General features: G+C 40.0%; 1 protein-coding gene across 2 annotated transcripts in view; it reads right to left on the reverse strand.

Moving 5' to 3' along the window:
- The window catches only part of GABRA1 (gamma-aminobutyric acid type A receptor subunit alpha1), a 270,753-nt gene that overhangs the window by 36,941 nt on the left and 212,897 nt on the right, over positions 1-20,915 (reverse strand). For both annotated transcript variants that reach the window (XM_075601925.1, XM_075601924.1), the window contains one exon: positions 3,733-3,935. In XM_075601925.1, the coding sequence (XP_075458040.1) occupies positions 3,733-3,935 (203 nt within the window). The remainder of the gene's footprint in view (positions 1-3,732; positions 3,936-20,915) is intronic.

Below are 20,915 nucleotides of genomic sequence, written 5' to 3' on the forward strand. Positions count from 1 at the left end.
CAACCGCTAAGGTCATTAAGGGGTTAGGGGACATTAGTTTGGCACTTTTTCTTATTGTGTATATTTTTCAGCACTCCAGTGTATGGACGGTGAGGAATATGAGGGTGGCCTTCATCATTTGTGCCGGACAAGGGTGAGTACAAAATGTATTTATTGTGATTAATGTATATTTAATAGGCAAATGCATTATTATCCATATGTGGATAATAGTAATTTTGCCAATTACTGTAGTGTGTATGTGTTAGGGGGCGGGGGGATGTGTTGTATATAGCAATGTTTGTGGGAGCAATTGTCCCCAATTAACATGCTATTATGCCTTACCCCTTCATTGCCTTAGCGGATAGCCGCAAAGGTAATGAAGCTGCTTTAATGTATTTTTATTAATAGTGTGTGGGAGCATGGGGTCCCCTGAGCTGAACCGCATTGATTGGTGGCTCAGGGACCCCCTGCTTCCCGAGTTACAGGCCCCGGTAAGGGGCATCGGATGCCAATGTCGACGCCATCTTTATAGAGCCCACGTCGCGTCTTAGACGCTATAAAGATGGCGGCGACACTGGCACCCGATGCCCCATACCGGGGCCTGCAACTCGGGAAGCAGGGGGTCCCTGAGCCATTAATCAATGCGGTTCAGCTCAGGGGACCCCCTGCTGCCACACACTATTATTAAAATGTACATTTATGCAGCTTCATTACCGTAGTGGCTATCCGCTACGGTAATGAATTATTATTTATTGTTATGTGTGTTTTAATACTAGTGTATATGTGCAGGGGGTCTCCTGATCTGAACAGCATTGGTTTCAGGTCCGGGGGCCCCCTACTTCAGGAGATACAGGCCCCTTTACTGGGTGCCGGTATCCCATGCATTTTAAAGCTCCCGCGTCACGTGACTGGGACATTTACATTCTGCAAGGGATACCGGCACCCCATAACGGGGCCTCTTTCTCTTGAAGTAGGGGGCCCCCGGACCTGAAACCAAAGCGGTTCAGGTCAGGAGATCCCCTGCTCATGTACACTAGTATTAAAAATCATATTTGGACAGCACGATCACCTGTTAGAGCCGTGCATTGAGATGCAGCGTCTCCATGCAGTTCTTACAGGCTGCTTTGTTTATAATAGTTATCGTGCTAACTAACTTTAAGCACGATATCAGGGGGGGAAGAAGGTGATCGCGCGATATGGCCCTTTTGGGCAAGGCAGGCAGTAAACGCGCCAAACAGCCTTAGTGAATAGCGCTTATGGCTTCACCCTTTTGCGGCCGAGCGATGTAACCCATTTCAGCGCTACTTAACGTAGCTTAGTGAATCGGCCCCTATGAGTCTAGCGCTTGTTTCTTCAATGTTTTCCTAGTTCTATGAGATGATGAGCCATCTTCTTTGGATAGCAGCAGACTCCATTACCTTTCTACACCTTATATAAGGTTATGTTCGTGTTCACTTTTTGTAGCACAATTTGTTGAACTACTAATACAGGCATACCCCGCATTAACGTACGCAATGGGACTGGAGCATGTATGTAAAGCGAAAATGTACTTAAAGTGAAGCACTACCTTTTTCCCACTTATCGATGCATGTACTGTACTGCAATCGTCCTATACGTGCATAACTGATGTACACTACCGACACACTTTATTGAAGTGTGGTCGGTACCGCAAGCCGGGAAATCTCCCGGCTTGCTAGTGGCCGCCCCTCGGCGTGCCGCGCGTCATAGACGCGCGGTCACGCGTCATCGGGAGCGTGCGCCCCCTGCACGCGTGTCCAGGGGCTCCCCGAGGGAGCCCTGGTGTCCCGCGATCGCGGGACAGCGGCAGGGGGTTCCGGGGGACCCGGCGGACCCGGCAGCGGTAGGGAGAGCGCCCCGATCGGAGGGCGCTCTTCCGCTGCTTCGGCGTGCGCCCGTCACACTCGGGCGCGCGCCAGGCTACTGCTGCGGCACAGAACGGGCAAATGCTCGAATAAACTGTGCCGCAGCAGTAAATAACGCATTTGTAACAGGCTCTATAGTCTCCCCGCTTGCGCACAGATTCAGTACAGGTAGGGAGCCGGTAATTATGGTCAGGACGTGCTATCAGGCGCATGCGAGAGCTGCCGTTTTCCTATTGGGCGACATGTACTTACTCGTGAGTGTACTTAAAGTGAGTGTCCTTAAAGTGGGGTATGCCTGTATACGGGGATTATATATATATTTATTTTCGCTGGTTTTCACTCCGAATTATAGCTGTTTATATATGTGTTTTTTAGTCACTTGAATCAATTAGTGCGCTGCATTTTTTTCATTATTTATACTATACAATCGATTCTTAATGTACATGTAGAACTATGTAATTGATGCAATGTCAACATTTGTAACATTTACTAAAACACTAATCATTCATGATATTATACCCTCTCAGTTATTTGTTCATTTTTTTATTCATTTGCTTATATTTGGCTGTCAGTTATAAAGTATCCTTAGTAACAAAATATTTAACTTTGAAAAATTGAGTGGCAAATTACAATCAATCTGTCACAACATATGCAATAAAATTGTTTTCTACATTATCTAAGCATTTAAGAACTGTAACTAAGTTAATATTTTCATTAAAAATGGGCAGTTTCACATTTTGTAGGGTGACATTAATAAAGTTATAGAAAGACAAAGAAAAAACTGTCTTGCGCTTCCTTCCCCCTTCCCCCTCCCCCTCCCCACTTTTCCCTTCCCTCCCCCTCTTTTTTTCCCCACTCATCTTTCCCACTCATCTTTCCTTACTGTTCCCCCAGAATGACCTCACCATTTAAGTGATCAGCATCGACTTAGCCTTTATATTGGATTAATTATGTGAAATGCATTTAAGAATGCTTTTACTTAATATAATAGGTCTGAGGCTGTACTTTGCGATTGAATTATCAAAATCAGGGGCGCAGTATTACTTTGGAATGTTGTTAACAATTTTTAAGATACCCTTTGTGATATTGCACAGCTATAAGATGAGCCAAATATAGAAATGATTAATTTAATAATAGTTTGGGCTCTTGTGACACTCTTATGCACTGCTTTCACATGTCAGTGATTATGCTGGTGCCTTTTTAGGCAATTTTTTACATGAAGGGGTTAATATGTTTACCCGTTTTCGCGGGCTTTTTAAGTTTAAATTTCCAGGCTTACACCACGTCTCCCTGCTCCGAGACGAAGCCCTATCCTAGAGGGTGAAACGCGTAGAGGGGGAGATCGTGGTGTAGCCCCAGTGTGTGATGTGCAATAAAGTTTGTTGAAGATCATCCGGGAGTTTTTTCAAGTCTGTCATGCGCAGTTGCGCCAGAGCCCTTCCATTCCCTTAATAAAGTTATAGGTCTGGAATAAACAAGCAGCAATGCGGGTATCACACACCAATTCGCATGAAACTGCCATTTCAGTCAATTTTGGTGCTGTTATATAGTGTGAGGATATAGCACAATGATTTTAAATATGAGTTTTGTTCTTCTGCTTTTCGTTCGATAGATGATTAAATTAATTTGGCCTACACTAATAGCCACTGTGGTGCCAGATATGCCTGGGACACATTGTTATGCAAAGCAATGCCCTGCAGTCCGATTTGAACACATGGGATAAGAAACCTTCAGTAATATTATGTTGCTTACAAGACCCAATGAGAGTACAATTACCATGCAACATTTAAGTAATACAATCTGAAGAAGACATATAGTATAATTTACTAGTTTTTACATAAACATATTTGGTATTCAAATTCAATATTACCTTTTCTGGAACTACGCTTTTTCCATCCCACGCGTAACCTCTTTTTGTAAAATAGTTTACAGTTGCAAACTCGATTAATGCAGAAAAGACAAATGCATAACATACTGCAATGAACCAGTCCATGGCTGTTGCATATGCTACTTTTGGAAGAGAATTCCTGGCACTGATACTCAAAGTGGTCATGGTGAGTACTGTTGTTACACCTGCAGACAAAAAAATGTTCTGTTAAACAGTGATTGTGTACAGTATGTTTGTTTTGCATGCACATTTTATTTTATTTTTCCTCTGGAAGAAGTGAAAACAATCAACATAGTTGAATAAAATCAGTAGTATAGATAGCCAAGGTGTCATTAGTATACAATTGACTAATGGTATAGCTGTTCTAGTTATGCTCTTAAGCATGCAGTAATAACTACTGTTCCTTATTGAATTACTATTTGAATATACTAATAATAAAGAAAGTATCTCTGCTTATTTATTCATCATATAGCTGATCCTTGAGACTGTTCAGAACTTCGGTATTCTAATCTCATGATGATCATTTTTGTCCTTTTCACTTCCATAGCAAGCAAATTATCACATTTTTATTCTGAAAAATAAGAAAAGAAAAACCCTTTGGGGAAAAATGCTTCTTTGGAGTACTTTTTGTAAAGTACAATGAATTCTATAATATATTTACCATAGTGGGAAAAAAGAGATTTCAAGGGGCATTACAATATTACAAGAAATACAAATGTATTTACATAAAGTGTTTCTTTGCTCTACCTAAGGATATATATAAAAATAAATATTCAAATACTAATCTCTGATTAAAATTTTAAAAAGGCAATCCAAGCAGAGGATTGTTTTTGTCAATTTTCTTTATTTTTAACATACTGTAGGATTGAAACAGGGGATCTTAACAACTGATCCACACAAATTACAGCTCTGGGGACCCCTTACTTCCATGGATTCTTACTTTCAAAGGGGGAGCCAGTAGCCACACCGGTCGGCTGGCAAGGTTCATGAAATGGTGGAGTTTCAAAGCTCCTGTGCCCTGCGGGCCAATAAGAGGCCATGACATCATCAGGTTTGGCTTCCTATTGGCCTGTGTGATGCGGGAGCTTTAAACTTTGCCGAGATGTCGCACTCCCTTTTGAGGTCTGTATCTCAAGGAGTAGGACGTCCCTGGACCTGAAATTCATGGGGTTCAGCACCAGAATCCCTGCTTCAATACTATGTTTAAAAAAAAAATTAAAAGCATGATTGTTACTGTCATCCAAAAGACATCTGGCCCTGTAAGCATATTTAAATTCATTTCTGCCTTTTGCATTTTAGTGCCGCTTAACAGCAGTTATAAAAATATGAAGAAAATATACAGTACTGAGAAAGTGCCACGGATTAGCTTTCATTGAAGGATTAGGAGCCCATAGATACAGTATGGCTGATTGGAAATATCACTTCTTGTTTTGATTTGTTAAATGTTAAACCCCTACAAATGTTAAATATATGTTAGAGCAGTAGAGTTTTGCTCTGATGAAAATCCTGAAATAGTTAAATCTTTGTAGCAATCTAATGCATTCCTTGAGTCCCTTGGAAAAAAATATATTATGTTTTGATTGATTTTAATAGATAAGGGTATAATTAAATCGAATTGTACATTAAAAATATGGTGTCAAGCTGCAATAAGGAATACCTAATAGAGAATACATTTTATATTTTGTTTCGGGTTATATCTGGACATTTGCAGCACATCACATTGGCTAGTTACCTTGACAACTGTAGATATTAATATATTAAATCTTCTGCAGCATTTTCCCCATGTTGCTTGTTATGAAAATAGTGGAAATATACAGTTGCCTGAGACTGTCAGTTAATGAACAGTCTAGTTGTATATCATAAAAATATATTGCAATACTGTAACCTAATGATGATATGGTTTATATTACTGAAGGAAAAATGAAATTCACAAAAATAGTTGTTACTAATGAGTATTAATGGGTAAGTTCACAGGTTTGAATTCCCAACTTCACTCTTCGAAGTTTATTCGGAATCCGAGCCCAAACCTGAGAAAGGTTCATCCTCTGATTTCCTTTGAAGGGTCTTTTTTTTTTCTTATAGTAATTACAGTAAGTAAACTTTCGAGCCAAGAATGACAAAACAACACAAGTTCAACATTTGAAATACTTGAAGTAATTTGGTTCTATTTAGCAAGATGAGATATATTTAGCTTACTTCTGAATGACACAGATCTGATCAGTTTCCTTTCTCTGTAATCACTCAACACAATATTCTACATTCTATTTAACTTTCATACATGTTTATTAGATTAAATTAGATGGAAAAAAAAGTATAGTTGCCTTTTATACAAATGCATTTGACTTACAGTACACTTAGAGTTATTATGGTACAGTATAAAGAAAGTGGTCTAGATTCAAATAAGGTGGTTAAATTGGTGATAATAATCGTCGTTAAAAAAATAAAATAAGAGTGTATTTTTTTGTGATTTAACATTGAAATTACTACGCCATTATATTTGCATGATAACCATACGTTAGTTACCTCATTTGTATATGGGTGTTTGGCGATAATGTAAGTGAACCATGAAAGTCGCCATTGAAATGTAGTTAATACTGCCAAAACATCCATGCAAATTTTTTCTACCATTAGATTATGTAATAGGATTACTTAAGTATGTTATTAATAATCTCTTAGTAGTTAAGTGGCTAGCTAGTAATGGATAAAGCATGGCTACCTGACACTGTGGTCAACAAAATTCTCATTACATCATTGATTCCTTGTAAGGACAGGAACTACATTTTGATGATGTAACATGGGAAAAATGCCTCTAGATGTGTGATTTCATTATAGGTTCAGGAAACATGTGGTAATATGAAACAAAAATCCTGAAGCATGATTGCTTCAAAATTCCGGTGCTCAACAGAGTAAACAACCTCACAAGTCTCTTTGTGGATAGAAGAACCAGTCCCACTCTGTGGATTGTATTGTTTGGCTCACAAATGAGATTCACATTACTCACGGCTTGTAGAATTGGCAAGTGGATGTCCGGTCGTGTTTAATTCAGTCCTTTGGGTCCACCGGTCAGTATGCTCTGTGTGTCTCTCCAAGATGCCCTCATCGACTGGCATAACACTCTCAGCACAATGATGTCGAACTGCAGGGTAAATGTATAACCACCATGCTGTACTGTATCCTACTGGACTCCGTGGACCCCACGATTCAGCTCCACATGTAGCCGGTAAGGTAGAACTCCCGGTTGTTCCTTGTAATCAACCTGGCTTCACCGCAACCGGGAGAATGATAAATAAAAACTCTTGGTATTCTCCTATCTGGCATGCCCCCAGGTGTAGTCAGCATGCTGTGTGAACATCCCCATAGAGAAAAAAGCCGGTGCACTGCGTCTCACAAAAAGGGAAGAAGTGGGATATGTTTAATCAAAAGGTTTATACATAAAAACATGGACAAAAATACTGATGTAGCCACTCTGCTGTACATCAGTATTTTTGACCATGTTTTTATGAATAAACCTTTTGATTAAGCATATCCCACTTCTTCCATTTTTGTGAGACGCAGTGCACCAGCTTCTTTCCCTATGGGGATGTTCACACAGCATGTGGTAATATGAAACAATACATCTGATTAGTCACTTTACTACGTGACACCATAACAAATGGTATTCAATGGCAATAGGCCTTATAAAGTGTTTCTTCTGTTAGGAAGAAAATAATTGGATTTTAAAGAAATTAAGAGAGAAGATGAGTCTTCAAGAAACTGAGAATGCATTGGCTTCAATAGACAATGACGATGGTTCATCGTGGTACAGAATGACGTTGAATTACTATAGGCTATCAGGTCTTTGGTACCTCTGGATTTTTTTTGTGGCACTTTTTGTTTTCTAGATTACATTTTACACAGAGGGCACAATACAAGTACCACACAGGAATCTGGAGTACAAAACCAGAGGAAGGTTCACCTGTTCCTCCAGCAATGTCGTGTACATCATCATGTGCATGAAATGCCCAGTGGCTGCTACTACAGAGGTGAGATAGGACAGGGGCTAAACAAGAGAATTAATCTGCATCCCCACAGCATCACATGTGGAACAAGAGACAGTCCTGTTGGCGAACATTTCTCTTACACTGGCCACAAGATGAATGATCTGACGGTGGCCATACTCAAAGGTAATCTTAGGACACCGAAAGAGAGACGGTTGCATGAATACAAATTTATGCAACTGTTCGGGACACTTAGCGATGCCCTAAACCGAGACTGAAGGTTTATGAGTAACTACTGACATGAGAGAACTCTCTTCCCATGAGTGCTAAGGCCATGTCCCGCTGTGTTAATCCTATGGGCCATTAAGAATCTAACAGAAATGTTGAGGTAATGTTGAGGCATTTACTGTGAGACTGCCCCAGAATCTCCCAGAATTTCCCAGATATAAGTGCTCTAATACTCGTTGCTGCATCTGTACACTCCAACTCCACACACACCTTTTGTAAAGCACTGTATACACTGTGGGCTCTTTACCAATTTATATTTACATACACATAAAGAAACGCACTTACATCACTAATATTCAGGGACTATTTAACACCTCAAGACATAAATCGCATACTACACAGGACACATGACAAAAAATTGAGAAAATCAGCGCTACTACTTGTATAAAATTATTAAACATTTTAAACCTTCAAACCACCATAAAAGTGTAGGTGATTACTAAATGTAACCTTTAAACCAGTAGTGTTAGATATGTATATTACTATACAAACAACCAAAAAGTGATATTAGCGAAAAAATGTGATAAGGAAAAAAACTTAAAAATTAATATTTCGACTCTACTGCTGAATAATGTCGGATGGCTCAGAACCCCACAGAACTAGTATACAAAAAGAAGAAACACCACGCACAACTCAAAGTGTAATCAATTAAATATATTGTGATACAAGTGAAGGTGGTTATAAATGCACGTACAAAAAGATATTTAGTTTAGACAATACATGAATTTTGGCACATGTTACCAATGGGATTCAGCGTAAGACTTATACTGTAAGCAAATGACTGCCTTTGAAAAAGTCACCTGTGTGCAACGAAACGCGCCAGAACTACGTCATCACGCAAAGACACTACATCATCACGCAGCCCTTGTTCAAGCCAGATCATGTTCAGAGCAGATTTGTGGCTAGAGACTACAGGAGAACCTGCGGAGGTTCCATACGGATCGGGTTGAGGACTTCCAGCAGTAATCTTTGGCCTTCCGGTTATCGTTGTTCCCTGTTACTGTCAAGTGACATTTGGATTACGGATCACAGACGCGGAGACTCCAGCTTGGCGGTGATATAATATAATCACAATTGCCTATATTTTAGATATCCTTGTGAGTGATATTCTTCCCCTTCCCTTTCCTTCCCATTAATAAATGTACTTTTTTTTATGCTATGGGACATGCACTCTCTCTTCTCTTTAGGTTTCTAATTGGATTTGGTTAATCCTCCTGAGAGCTGCCAGAGACCCCCTTACCGGATTTAGTTATCCAATACCTGATGGACTTTTCATAAGGACTGGTTCTTATACTTTTTTCTGTTTCTTTGCAATTGTATCACTGTTTGTATGATATAATAAGTTCATCAATATTAGTTTTGTATTACACTAACTATATTATTGCACTGAATTAATATATCCTTTTCTTCACTATATTATATTTACACATTCACTTTATTAGTGTGGCGCTACTATATATGTTTTTTTGAATATATATGTATATATATATATATATATATATATATATATATATAAATATATATATATAAAAGCATGCATTACCATGAAGCGGCAAAGAGGCAACAGCACTCAAACAGTTTGAAGAAGTATAATGTATTAAACATATAGATTGTTTAGAAACAAAGTTCCAAATGGCAGTGCTCAGGATAGCAGATACATGTGCATGTATAAATATTGAAGTTTAAACACACATGTGTGTGAAAAGAAGCCAAAAAACGCTGAATAAGTGAAGTACTAGACCAAGTGCTATATATGTAAAATAATTCGATGTAGCTGTAAGCGTCCATAAGGTGGATACATTTCTTCATATAAGTGTATCAAATAAATAAAATAGTACTTCACCAAACAAAAGCTCTCAATTGATAACACTGTTACCGGTCAGCAACTCCTCCTTGAGGGGGAGACACAGTACTCACATACAGCAGCTTCTTATCCTTGCGTGCATCACGCCGAACGGTTATAGCAGGGAAGAGTGACTCTTTGAGAAAGGGCGTTTGCCTGAAACGCGTTAGAGTGTGTATTCCCCGTTACTATGTTGTTTATTAAATAATTTTTAACCTTTGAATTTTGGTTGCTGGCCCCGTTTTTTCAGCTGTGCAACGTTTTCTATCTTTGGATTGTTTTCCCTGTATTAAACATATATGCTATATGTTTAATACATAATACTACTTCAAACTGTTTGAGTGCTGTCGCCTCTTTGCCGCTTCATGGTAATGTATGCTTTTATTATTTATATGGGACATGCACCAGACCACTACTGATTACCTACAGGAGTGCCAGTGACCTTCTATCATATATATATATATATACAGTATATATATATATATATATATATATATATATATATATATATATATATATATATATATATATATATATATACAGTATATATATATATATATATATATATATATATATATATATATACAGTATATATATATATACAGTATATATATATATATATATATAGATATATATATATATATATATATATATATATATAATTACAGGTTGCATGTGTCTGTTTTTCCATACTTTTGAGGTGTGAGAGAGTGATTTTATTATGTTTGTATGTTATGTGATGTGTCTTTAATAAATGTGTTATACTTGTTTACACCAGAGTGCTTTACGTGGGATACTTTGTTTCTATTTGTTTTTATATATATATATATATATATATATATATATATATATATTTAAATGTGGCCTGGGTTCCCTGTTTTGGCTTTTACCTCCGCTGCAGCTTGGGAGAAGGGAGGTTGCCGCGGAGTCAGGTGACTAGGCCTGGCCAATGGAGTGTTAGGATTCCCTGCTGAGGCAGTTGTTACAGTTGGTGCTCTGAGGTCTTGCTGTCAGTTGGAGCTGGGACACAGCTCAGGGAGGTTGTATAGGTGCAGGGGTCTGTGACCCTCTGCACTAGGCCAGAGATCCCCTAGGCCCCAGTTAGGCCCCAAATGTCCCTAGATTGTGGCTGTTTTAGGTAAGGCCCTACATTTAGGGATCCTGCCATTTTAGTGATTAGCCAGCTTAGGGCCACAGTAGTTTCATTTGAACTATTGCTGCTGCAGTCTGTGACCAGACTGCCAGAGAGGGAGCGACCATCATTGCAGAAGTCACTCCAGAGGGAGACATCCCATCCAGCGGAGGATATCGTTGGATCGACAGATCCCCTGCTTCTCGTTGTTAGCACGCCCCGGTGTGGACACACCCAGCAGGTACCGTTCACCAAACGTGTACCAACCTGTATAATAAGGCACTGATCACACCTAGAGGGGTGGGCATCTTTTGGGGACACTTATTGGGTGAAGTGACAAAAGGACACCTCTGGTATGGTGGACACGGTGTGGAGATACACTGTGGTGGGACAATGACCTGTGAGGTGAGGTATAGCTGTAACCATTAGTATTGCTATTGCCTGTATGTGGTTTATGGTTATTGCTCACTGTAAATGTTATTATTGTTATTCTTATAATCTGTGGACTGTTATTAATAGTTCCTGCTTGGGATTATCCCATCCAATTGGGATCCCGTGCAGGTGGAGGCGCTGCCACTCAGTATATTCATCACTTTGTCCTCAAATGCAATTACAATACTGAGCAATGCTCAAAGAACTAGATCATCACTTGAGTCTAGGCGCAAAGTTTATCTCTCTCGTGTTTTGCTTTCAAATACTTTCTGGGCAAGCTACCTGCCTATCTAAACAAGCTCCTCACCCCTACCACATGCAACTCTTATCATCTGAGATCTGACTCCAAAAGACTGTTCATGGTACCAAGGTTCAACAAAGTATCCACTTGCTTCCCCTCCAAACTTGGCGTACGGGTTGTTCTATCTGTTATGCGTATTCTTAGTAATTCAGTGCTCTTGGCAAAACACCAGCAACCATAGCAATGTCAGCCCTACGCGTTTCAAGGACTTTGTCCTCTTCGTCAGTGGCTGCCCAAAGTCCAACCATTTCACGATCCGGGTTATAACACGGTTTCATAATGTGGACCCCGAGCACTGCGTTATAACAGGGTTCACCTGTAATAATAATAATAATAATATACATTTTCCTGAAAGATTTGATGATCCACAAAAAAGTATGTCCTCAGTTCTGTCCTTCTATTTATACTCCTCGGCTTCTCCTTCTCATCCATGGATCACGAATTATGGTTTTTGGTTTGAATTATTATTCCATGGCATGGAGTAGCAGAGATAGCAAAAAATTAGGAAAAGGCGAATTTCCCATTTTTAGACTGATCTGTGGGAATCAGTGGACCAAAGGCCAATCCGAGGCAGATCCAAATCGGCACATTTTTTGGGGCGGATTTCTAGTGACTAGCTGTATTTTACTGGAAACTGTGTGTGTTTTACTATTGACAAACCACAAATGGTGTTGAAAAAAATATACAGTTAACGTCTGCATAGACACCCCATAGACATGTCACGAGACGCCCCATAGACATGTCACTTTACTGTATGTACAGAAGCAGCGGCCATTATTCGAACATTTCACCCGTTGTATACCTCGAAATACCCATGTCATGGTGCGTGATTTCTTCCAATCTTAAGACGCGTGTTGACTCGTTTTTTCGAGTGCAGAAAATTGCATTTTAGTGTTCTGGTTTTTAAACACCTGCAGATTGACACAGTAGCACAGTACTGTACATATTACAATTGATTCATTTCTGCCACGGATACGCAAAGAATTTCACCCCAAAAAATCAGAATCCATGAAATTCAAACAAATCAACCGCGGTAAACACAGATTGCCTGTCACGTGGAATTACTGCAGAGCACACGAAAATGGCTCCGTGAAATGTTCGAATAACGGCCACTGCATATGTATGTAGTGATTTTAAGAAAAGGCACACACAGCTTCTGATGTGTTATCAAATATATAGATTGTCATACAGTGATGGTTAATTCCAAGGGTACTTGAGGTTGGTGTTTTTAGCTGGGCATAAAGGATCCAACATTGTTGCCGCGCATAAACAAGGCAACATGACACACATTCCTTGTTTTGAACACCTAAACAATTTAATAGTCACTTGTTTCCTATCTCAGTGTAGGAATTTGCAGAGCATTTTTGTTGTAGCTAGAAAAATATGTGCTGATTTTAACCGATTGTACACAGCTCACAATGGACTGTTGAAGCTGCAGGAGCAAAGCAACTTGCCTCATCACCAGCTACAAATCGAGGTACCTACAGAACACACTGGAATCCAACCTTATATATGCTTGAGCACCTCCATGAGCAGTAGCAGGTGGTCAATGATTTTGTCATGGAGAATACAAGCCTGAAGCTGGATGGTGTTTTTCTCCAGCCTATACAGTGGCATATGATGGGAGAGCTGTGCAGGCTGCTGAGACCATTTGAGGAAGCCACGATTTTGGTGAGCAGGGATATAGCTGGCATAAAAAAATCCTCCTCTAATATTCCTCCACGAATAAAACATTAATCGATAACAAGTAAAATAATGGCGATAATGATGATGACAATTATGATGATAATGTTGGAGATGTTTGCTAAATTGCTTGATTTTCCAAAAAATCAGGGGAGCTTGTCTCGTAGTTATGAAATAAAGAAACATTACATAGTGCAATACTGTTATAAAATAATTAGTGCAATCAAAGCTCAAAAGTGACTACTCACAATAAAGCAGTCAGATTCAGGCAGTCATCCAACTTAAGGGGTGGATGTACCCTGTGTTTACAGCAGCCACCATCCCCCAACCTCTAAGGAAAAAAAAAAGAAGAAAAGAGACCATATAGTGCAGATGGTTTTTGTATTAAAAGGGGGATTCAAAAAATGCAGGCTTACACTTCATATGATCGAGGTATGCAGTATGGTATTATGGGTAGTGGGTGCTCATCTGGTCGTGATCCTTTTGAATTCCTCACTATCCTCTGCTCCACCGGAACACACTCGCGTCCACGCCGGTGCCCCCGTTACATCACTTCCGGTTTTTCGGGAACTTTCGGTTCTGATGGTAAGGGTGGACCTCCGTTGTTCTTCCTCTTTGGTATGGGCTGAAACACTCTACGCGTTTCGCCGTTGCTAAGGCTTCGTCAGGAGTATCTATTGGCTGCTAAACTAGGTATTTAAATACTCTAAGGCCCTCCCTCTCTGTGATGTTTTATTGGCCAAACAATCATGACTCAGAAGTAAACAGAGATAGTGGGCGTTATTTGGTGCATACCTCCATTCGTTTTAAAAAAGGGGCATTATTTACATACATTTTTGCCTAATTCGGCACATAAAATAGAAACAACCTCCTTCTTTGATTCCAAAAAATGTGGCACAATTTTATACAATTTCTAGCCTAATATGGCATATAGACAAAAAAAAATCAGCATAATAAAATTATATAAAATTTATAAAAACTCAACAATCCTAATCTAATTTTACTTTATTCACGACGATTGTGGTATTTCTCAAAAGAGAAGGAGACATAAAAGAAACATGATTAATATCACACATAATATATATTTCCAATATCAGAAGGAATCTTAATATACCAGATGTATAAATCCTTAAAGAAACACTCCCAATTCGATATCCACATTGAGTCCCCCAGGAGTCAGGGTTTTCAATGTGAAAATCCAATAGTTCTCTCTTTTAGTTAGCTGGACATTGCGATCCCCTCCCCTCCAATGTGGTAGGACTTTTTCTAGGACCGTGAATGTCAGCCCTGCGGGATTTCCTTGATGGTATTTAATGAAATGTTCTGACAGGAGATGTGTATTAACCCCCCGTCTGATATATACATGATCACATGTCCCTGTGGATTACAGTACATAGGAAAAACCTCGAGAGATGTACGAATTAGAATTTTAGAACACTTGGGAAATATCAGATGGGGGGTTAATACACATCTCCTAGTATATTAAGATTCCTGGTATATATCTGGTATATTAAGATTCCTTATGATATTGGAAATATATATTATGTGTGATATTAATCATGTTTTCTTTTATGTCTCCTTATCTTTTGAGAAATACCACAATCGTCGTGAATAAAGTAAAATTCGATTAGGATTGTTGAGTTTTTATAAATTTTATATAATTTTATTATGCTGATTTTTTTTTGTCTATATGCCATATTAGGCTAGTATTTGTATAAAATTGTGCCACCTTTTTTGGAATCAAAGAAGGAGGTTGTTTCTATTTTATGTGCCGAATTAGGCAAAAATGTATGTAAATAATGCCCCTTTTTTAAAACGAACGGAGGTATGCACCAAATAACGCCCACTATCTCTGTTTACTTATGAGTCATAATTGTTTGGCCAATAGAACATCACAGAGAGGGAGGGCCTTAGAGTATTTAAATACCTAGTTTAGCAGCCAATAGATACTCCTGATGAAGCCGTAGCAACGGCGAAACGCGTAGAGTGTTTCAGCCCATACCAAAGAAGAAGAACAACGGAGTCCACCCTTACCATCAGATCCGGAAGTTCCCGAAAAACCGGAAGTGACGTAACGGGAGCACCGGCGTGGACGCGAGTGTGTTCCGGTGGAGCAGAGGATAGTGAGGAACTCAAAAGGATCGCGACCAGATGAGCACCCACTACCCATAATACCATACTGCATACCTCGATCATATGAAGTGTAAGCCTGCATTTTTTGAATCCCCCTTTTAATACAAAAACCATCTGCACTATATGGTCTCTTTTCTTCTTTTTTTTTTTCCTTGGAGGTTGGGGGCTGGTGGCTGCTGTATACACAGGGTACATCCACCCCTTAAGTTGGATGACTGCCTGAATCTGACTGCTTTATTGTGAGTAGTCACTTTTGAGCTTTGATTGCACTAATTATTTTATAACAGTATTGCACTATGTAATGTTTCTTTATTTCATAACTACGAGACAAGCTCCCCTGATTTTTTGGAAGATCACCTGATGCAAGACGAGTGGAACAGTCTTTATCAAGGGTTGTAGTTTGTTTCAAAGTTCTTTATTTTATTATTTGTTCACTCAATTGTTATTTTTAACACGTATTATTATTTAAACACGATTATTATTATTATTCACATATGTGTGGTTGAATTGTATATTGTCACATTTAGGGTATGTTAGAGCGCTATTGTTAATTTTTCCTCACTTAGTTAAATTGCTTGATTGCCTGATGAATGACCCTGTATTATCAGTATGAAATGGACAGAGGAATACTTTCAGGCTACACTTTTAGACCCTACATTGAAAGACAGAATGAAAACAATTTTTTCCACGAGGAAGAGACTGTGGCTCATTTAAAAGAAAATCTAATTGATTGTGTCCATGCACATTAGGAAAAGGAGGAAAGGCAGAGAGAGGAGACCAATGAAGGTTCTCAAAGTGCAATCTTAGGGGGAATACATTCCACTCCAAAACCAACAACAACACGGTGGTCAAATTCATCACAGCTTTCTTGCTGTCATGCCTCAAGTCAAGTGGGTTTTGGTAGTGGTGGCGTTGGTAGGGGTAATGGGGGTGGTCGCAGTGGTGGCTGTAACAGCAACCAAAGTCAGGGCCCATCACTATGACAAATGTTCCTTCACTATGGCATGGTTTGCACTAGCGCTGAAGCAGCAGACACTTCTAATAATGCTAGGGCTATGGACATGGTTGAGGTATATAGGGTTGATAGTTCATTCTTGCCTCCTGAATCTGATTCTCTTGAATACCAGGCTGATAAAATCCAAACATAGCCTGCTCTTGCAAAGGTGGCAGTGTAGTGGCTGAGTTGTCCTCCTGCAAGTGTGTTGTCAGCGTGTTTAGTGCAGCTGGTGCAATCCTAACTTACTGCTGGACAAAACTGTCCCATAGCAGAACGGAAAGGCTCATATTTTTTAAAGATGAATAAACATCTTATTTCTCCCCAAATATCCAGACACACACAGGCAGAGAGTGTATTGGAAGGGGGTAGAGAGGATAGGGTGAGACTAGAGAGAAAATAAATGGTCGAAACATGGAGAGACACAGAAGTGTGAAAAATAAAATGTATTATATTCAAAATAAACAAAAGTGAGTTTCTCATAAAGATAAAACCACATAACAGGTAAAAAAAGAGATAGATTGGTGTAACTGAGCATAAGAAGGGGAGGATGGACTCAGGAGAGGCATATACTGTAGAGCTCGCCCAAAATGGCGGCCTGACCTTTAAATTGTGCATGATCTCTATAAAACAACTTAATTAACATTCCATTTAATTACAAAGCATGCTAAATACCCAGGGATTTATCTTTACCAACAATCCCGTGCTGCCTTTGTGTATCCAAAATCAAAAGATGGTCTCTCTGCACTGAGATTCGCATCCAGCACAACTTCTTCCTCCTGCTTCAAAGAAGAACTCTCGATGGATGCAGGTCCTCTACAGTGATGTCCCCAAAATCAAAGTACTGTGAAAACTAGAAAATTTCCGAATCCATACTCCACATTACCAGAGACCCCATCCAGCTTTCCTCTTCATCTAGCAAATAACACTCCTTCACTGCAATTTTACATGATCCAACTGGGATAAAGATACTCTACTTTCCAACACATAGCACTCCAGCAAAACTCTACACTTCACAAGAAACGTGCTATTGTTCTTCAAACCATGCTGTCTTTACACTAGAAGCTTGCAGAATCTTCACTTGAAAGGGATTTCACAGCTCCTAATAACATCTCAAATATTCAAATATCACCTCTATGCTGATGACACACAAATTTAGTTTTCAACCCCTGACCTTACACCTGCTGTACAGAACAAAGTTTCTGAATGACACTCTGCAATATCATCCTGGATGGCCCTCCGCTGACTTAAAATTAACACAACAAAAACAGAGCTCCTCATACTTCTTCCCAAACCTAGCCCTACTACCTCCTTCCACATTACTGTTGGAAGTACTATCATTCCCCAGTAGCCCAAGCATGATACCTAGGGGTTACACTCAACTCTTCTCTCATATGCTATTCTCACATTCAAAAGGTAGCAAAAAACAGTTATTTTTCCTTCGCAATATTACAAAGATATACCCTTTCTTCTGTTGCTCGGCTGCTAATACTCTGACTCAGACCCTCATTCTCTCCCGTCTCGATTACTGTAACCTCCTGCTGTCCGGCCTTCCTGCCTCTCACCTGTCGCCCCTACAATCTATCTTACACGCTCCTGCCAGAATCACTCTACTCTTTCCTAAAACTGTCTCAGCATCTCCCCTGCTGAAATACCTCTCCTCGCTTCCTATAAAATCCTGCATCTCGCACTCAATTATCCTCCTCACTGTTAAAGCTTTTCACTCTTCTGCCCCCCCCCCCTTAATCTCAGCCCTAATTTCTCACTATGCACCATCCCGACTTTCACGTTCTGCTCAAGTTTGTCCTCTCTACCCCCTTTGTATCTAAAGCCCTCTCCCACCTTAAACCTTTCTCACTCACTACCCCACACCTCTGGAATGTCCTTCCACCCAATATTGACTTGCACCCTCTCCATCCACCTTTAAGACCCACCTTTAAACACGCCTGCTTAAAGAAGCATATGAATAGCACCATGGTTGAATACTATACACATAATACCTAAAGCTTGGCCCCCTGCAGATGCACTTACCAAAATGCCCTTCTACTGTCTCTGTACGTTCTTCCTACCTACCAATTAGATTGTAAGCTCTTTGTAGCAGGGACTCCTTTTCCTAAATGTTACTTTTATGTCTGAAGTACTTATTCCCATGATCTGTTATTTGTATTATTTGTTATTTATATGATTGTCACGTGTACTGTATTACTACTGTGAAGCGCTTTGTACATTCGTGGCACTATATAAATAAATACATACCTCCACTTGAAAGAACTTTCACACCTCACTCAAGCATGCTCTGATTTCGAGTAGTCACAGAAAAACATACAAAGCTCACGCTGCCTCTGAAAACTACAGTATGACATCATGAACAAACTGGATACAGCAAAAGCCTTTATACTGTTTATCATCTGTTTACCACAACAAATCAACTTTAGAGATCCTACATTATCCGACTACCACAACAAACGCAGCCCAAGGACTCTTTGAATCCTTCCTCCCAAAACTTGATTTAGTAATTTAGTTATCCCTACTTTCCTTTACCACTAACCAACCCTAATTTTGACCTCCCCCACATTAACTGTTTCACTGCTGACCTGATATATTCCTACACCTCTAGTCTCCTTCTGCACTCCACCCTCTTTGTGCTGCAGTTCCTATCAAATTACCACTTGTCTTTGACCACTATGTCTTTCAATTCCTTGGCATTTAAAAAAAAACATCACAGGGGCTGCTGAGGAGAGGAAGCATGCATAAAACAAACTCTCTTCCATACCTTACTAACTCACTTACCCTCCTGCTCACCCACACTGCCAGGGAGGAGACAGATTGACGTGGTGTCCAATATATGGTCTAGTGTGCAGAGCAACAGAATTAGGCGTCTTTCCTGCTTGTTCCCCATCCCCAGACATTCTACACTGAATGGACAGAACACTCTCAGGCCCCCCTCACTCCCCCTGTGTGTCCTATGTACCTATGTTATGCCAGATCTATTAGGAACAAGACAGCTTGTAATACATACCTTATTGAATAATTAGACCTAACATGTATCACAGAGATAGATAAAAAGGCAGCCCCCATTCTAGAAACGGCTCCATTTTGTTCTCAATCACAGGTGACCAGGTGGTGACCAGGGATCAACCGTTGAGGGGTCTGACACCCCAGTGCCGATGGCAAACCTGGATTTCATTGACAAACTGAGTGGATCCCAATGCTCTTGTCTATTACTACAATAGAGATTTGGGGGCTGCAATGGATTATATCGCTCCTGTTCACATACTACCATCACCTCACACCCCAACCTCCCACACGCCTTGCTTTGACAGTTCTATTAGGGATTTGAAGAAGAACGGTTACATCATTGAACGGTGCTGGCGTAGGTCTCACATGGTTGAAGACAAACTGAAACTGGCTGACCACATTACGAAATACCAGTCCACAATTATTCATAAGAAGTCACAGTTCCTGTCACATGAGATCATGGTAGCAGACAATTGACCAGCTCAGCTGTTCCGCACCATGGAGATGCTCTGCAAACCAGCATGTCTGCAGTCTGGTGAAGCCCTTATACTGTACTGTTGTGACGATTTTGCTCTCATGATCTCCCATAAAGTAACCTCCACCCAGGCTGGGGTCCGATCTGTGCTATTTAATGTGTCGGGTTCAAGGCATGAAAATGCAGACTCTCTTGCTCTATGGACTTGCTTTGACAATCTAGATGTACAGTAGAAAACATTGTGTAAACAACCCAGGGGTTGTTTTCCACTACCTGTGATTTGGACGCAGTCCAAACACGCCTTCTCTTAAGGTTGTGTTAATGTAATTGATCCAGTGTTTGCTAAAATAGTCCTGTGCTATTTGTAGATGGGGATCTTTCCAGAATCGCTGTAGGGTGAAGTCATTAGACCTCTTCTAAAAAAGCCTTCATTAGACCCAGATTTCATGTCTAATTACAGGCTTGTATCAAACCTTCCTTTCCTAGGGAAGGTTATTGAGAAAGTGGTGGCAACACAACTGGAAAACCATCTATCAACTCATGATATTGGTGACCCATTCCATTCATGGTTCAGAAGACGTCATAGCACTGCAAAAGCTTTGGTTCATCTGCTAAATGATATTCTGGTGGTGATAAACAGAGGTGACTGTTCGATCTTAGTACTCCTTCATCTCTCTGCAGCATTTAATACTGTGAATCGTGGGATTTAAATGGAGCGCCTGAAGGATTTCTGTGGACTGGGTTCTCAGCTGATTCAGATCTTTTCTTATTGGCAGGTCGCAGAGAGTATATTCAGGTGTAGTCCTCTGCACCAATGCCCCTGTCATGTGAACTGCCACCGGGATCTATCCTATTGCCTATGTTGTTCACAGTGTACATGCTGCAACTA

The sequence above is a fragment of the Ascaphus truei genome, chromosome 5 (genome assembly GCF_040206685.1).
Source record: "Ascaphus truei isolate aAscTru1 chromosome 5, aAscTru1.hap1, whole genome shotgun sequence".
Classification (NCBI taxonomy): domain Eukaryota; kingdom Metazoa; phylum Chordata; class Amphibia; order Anura; family Ascaphidae; genus Ascaphus; species Ascaphus truei.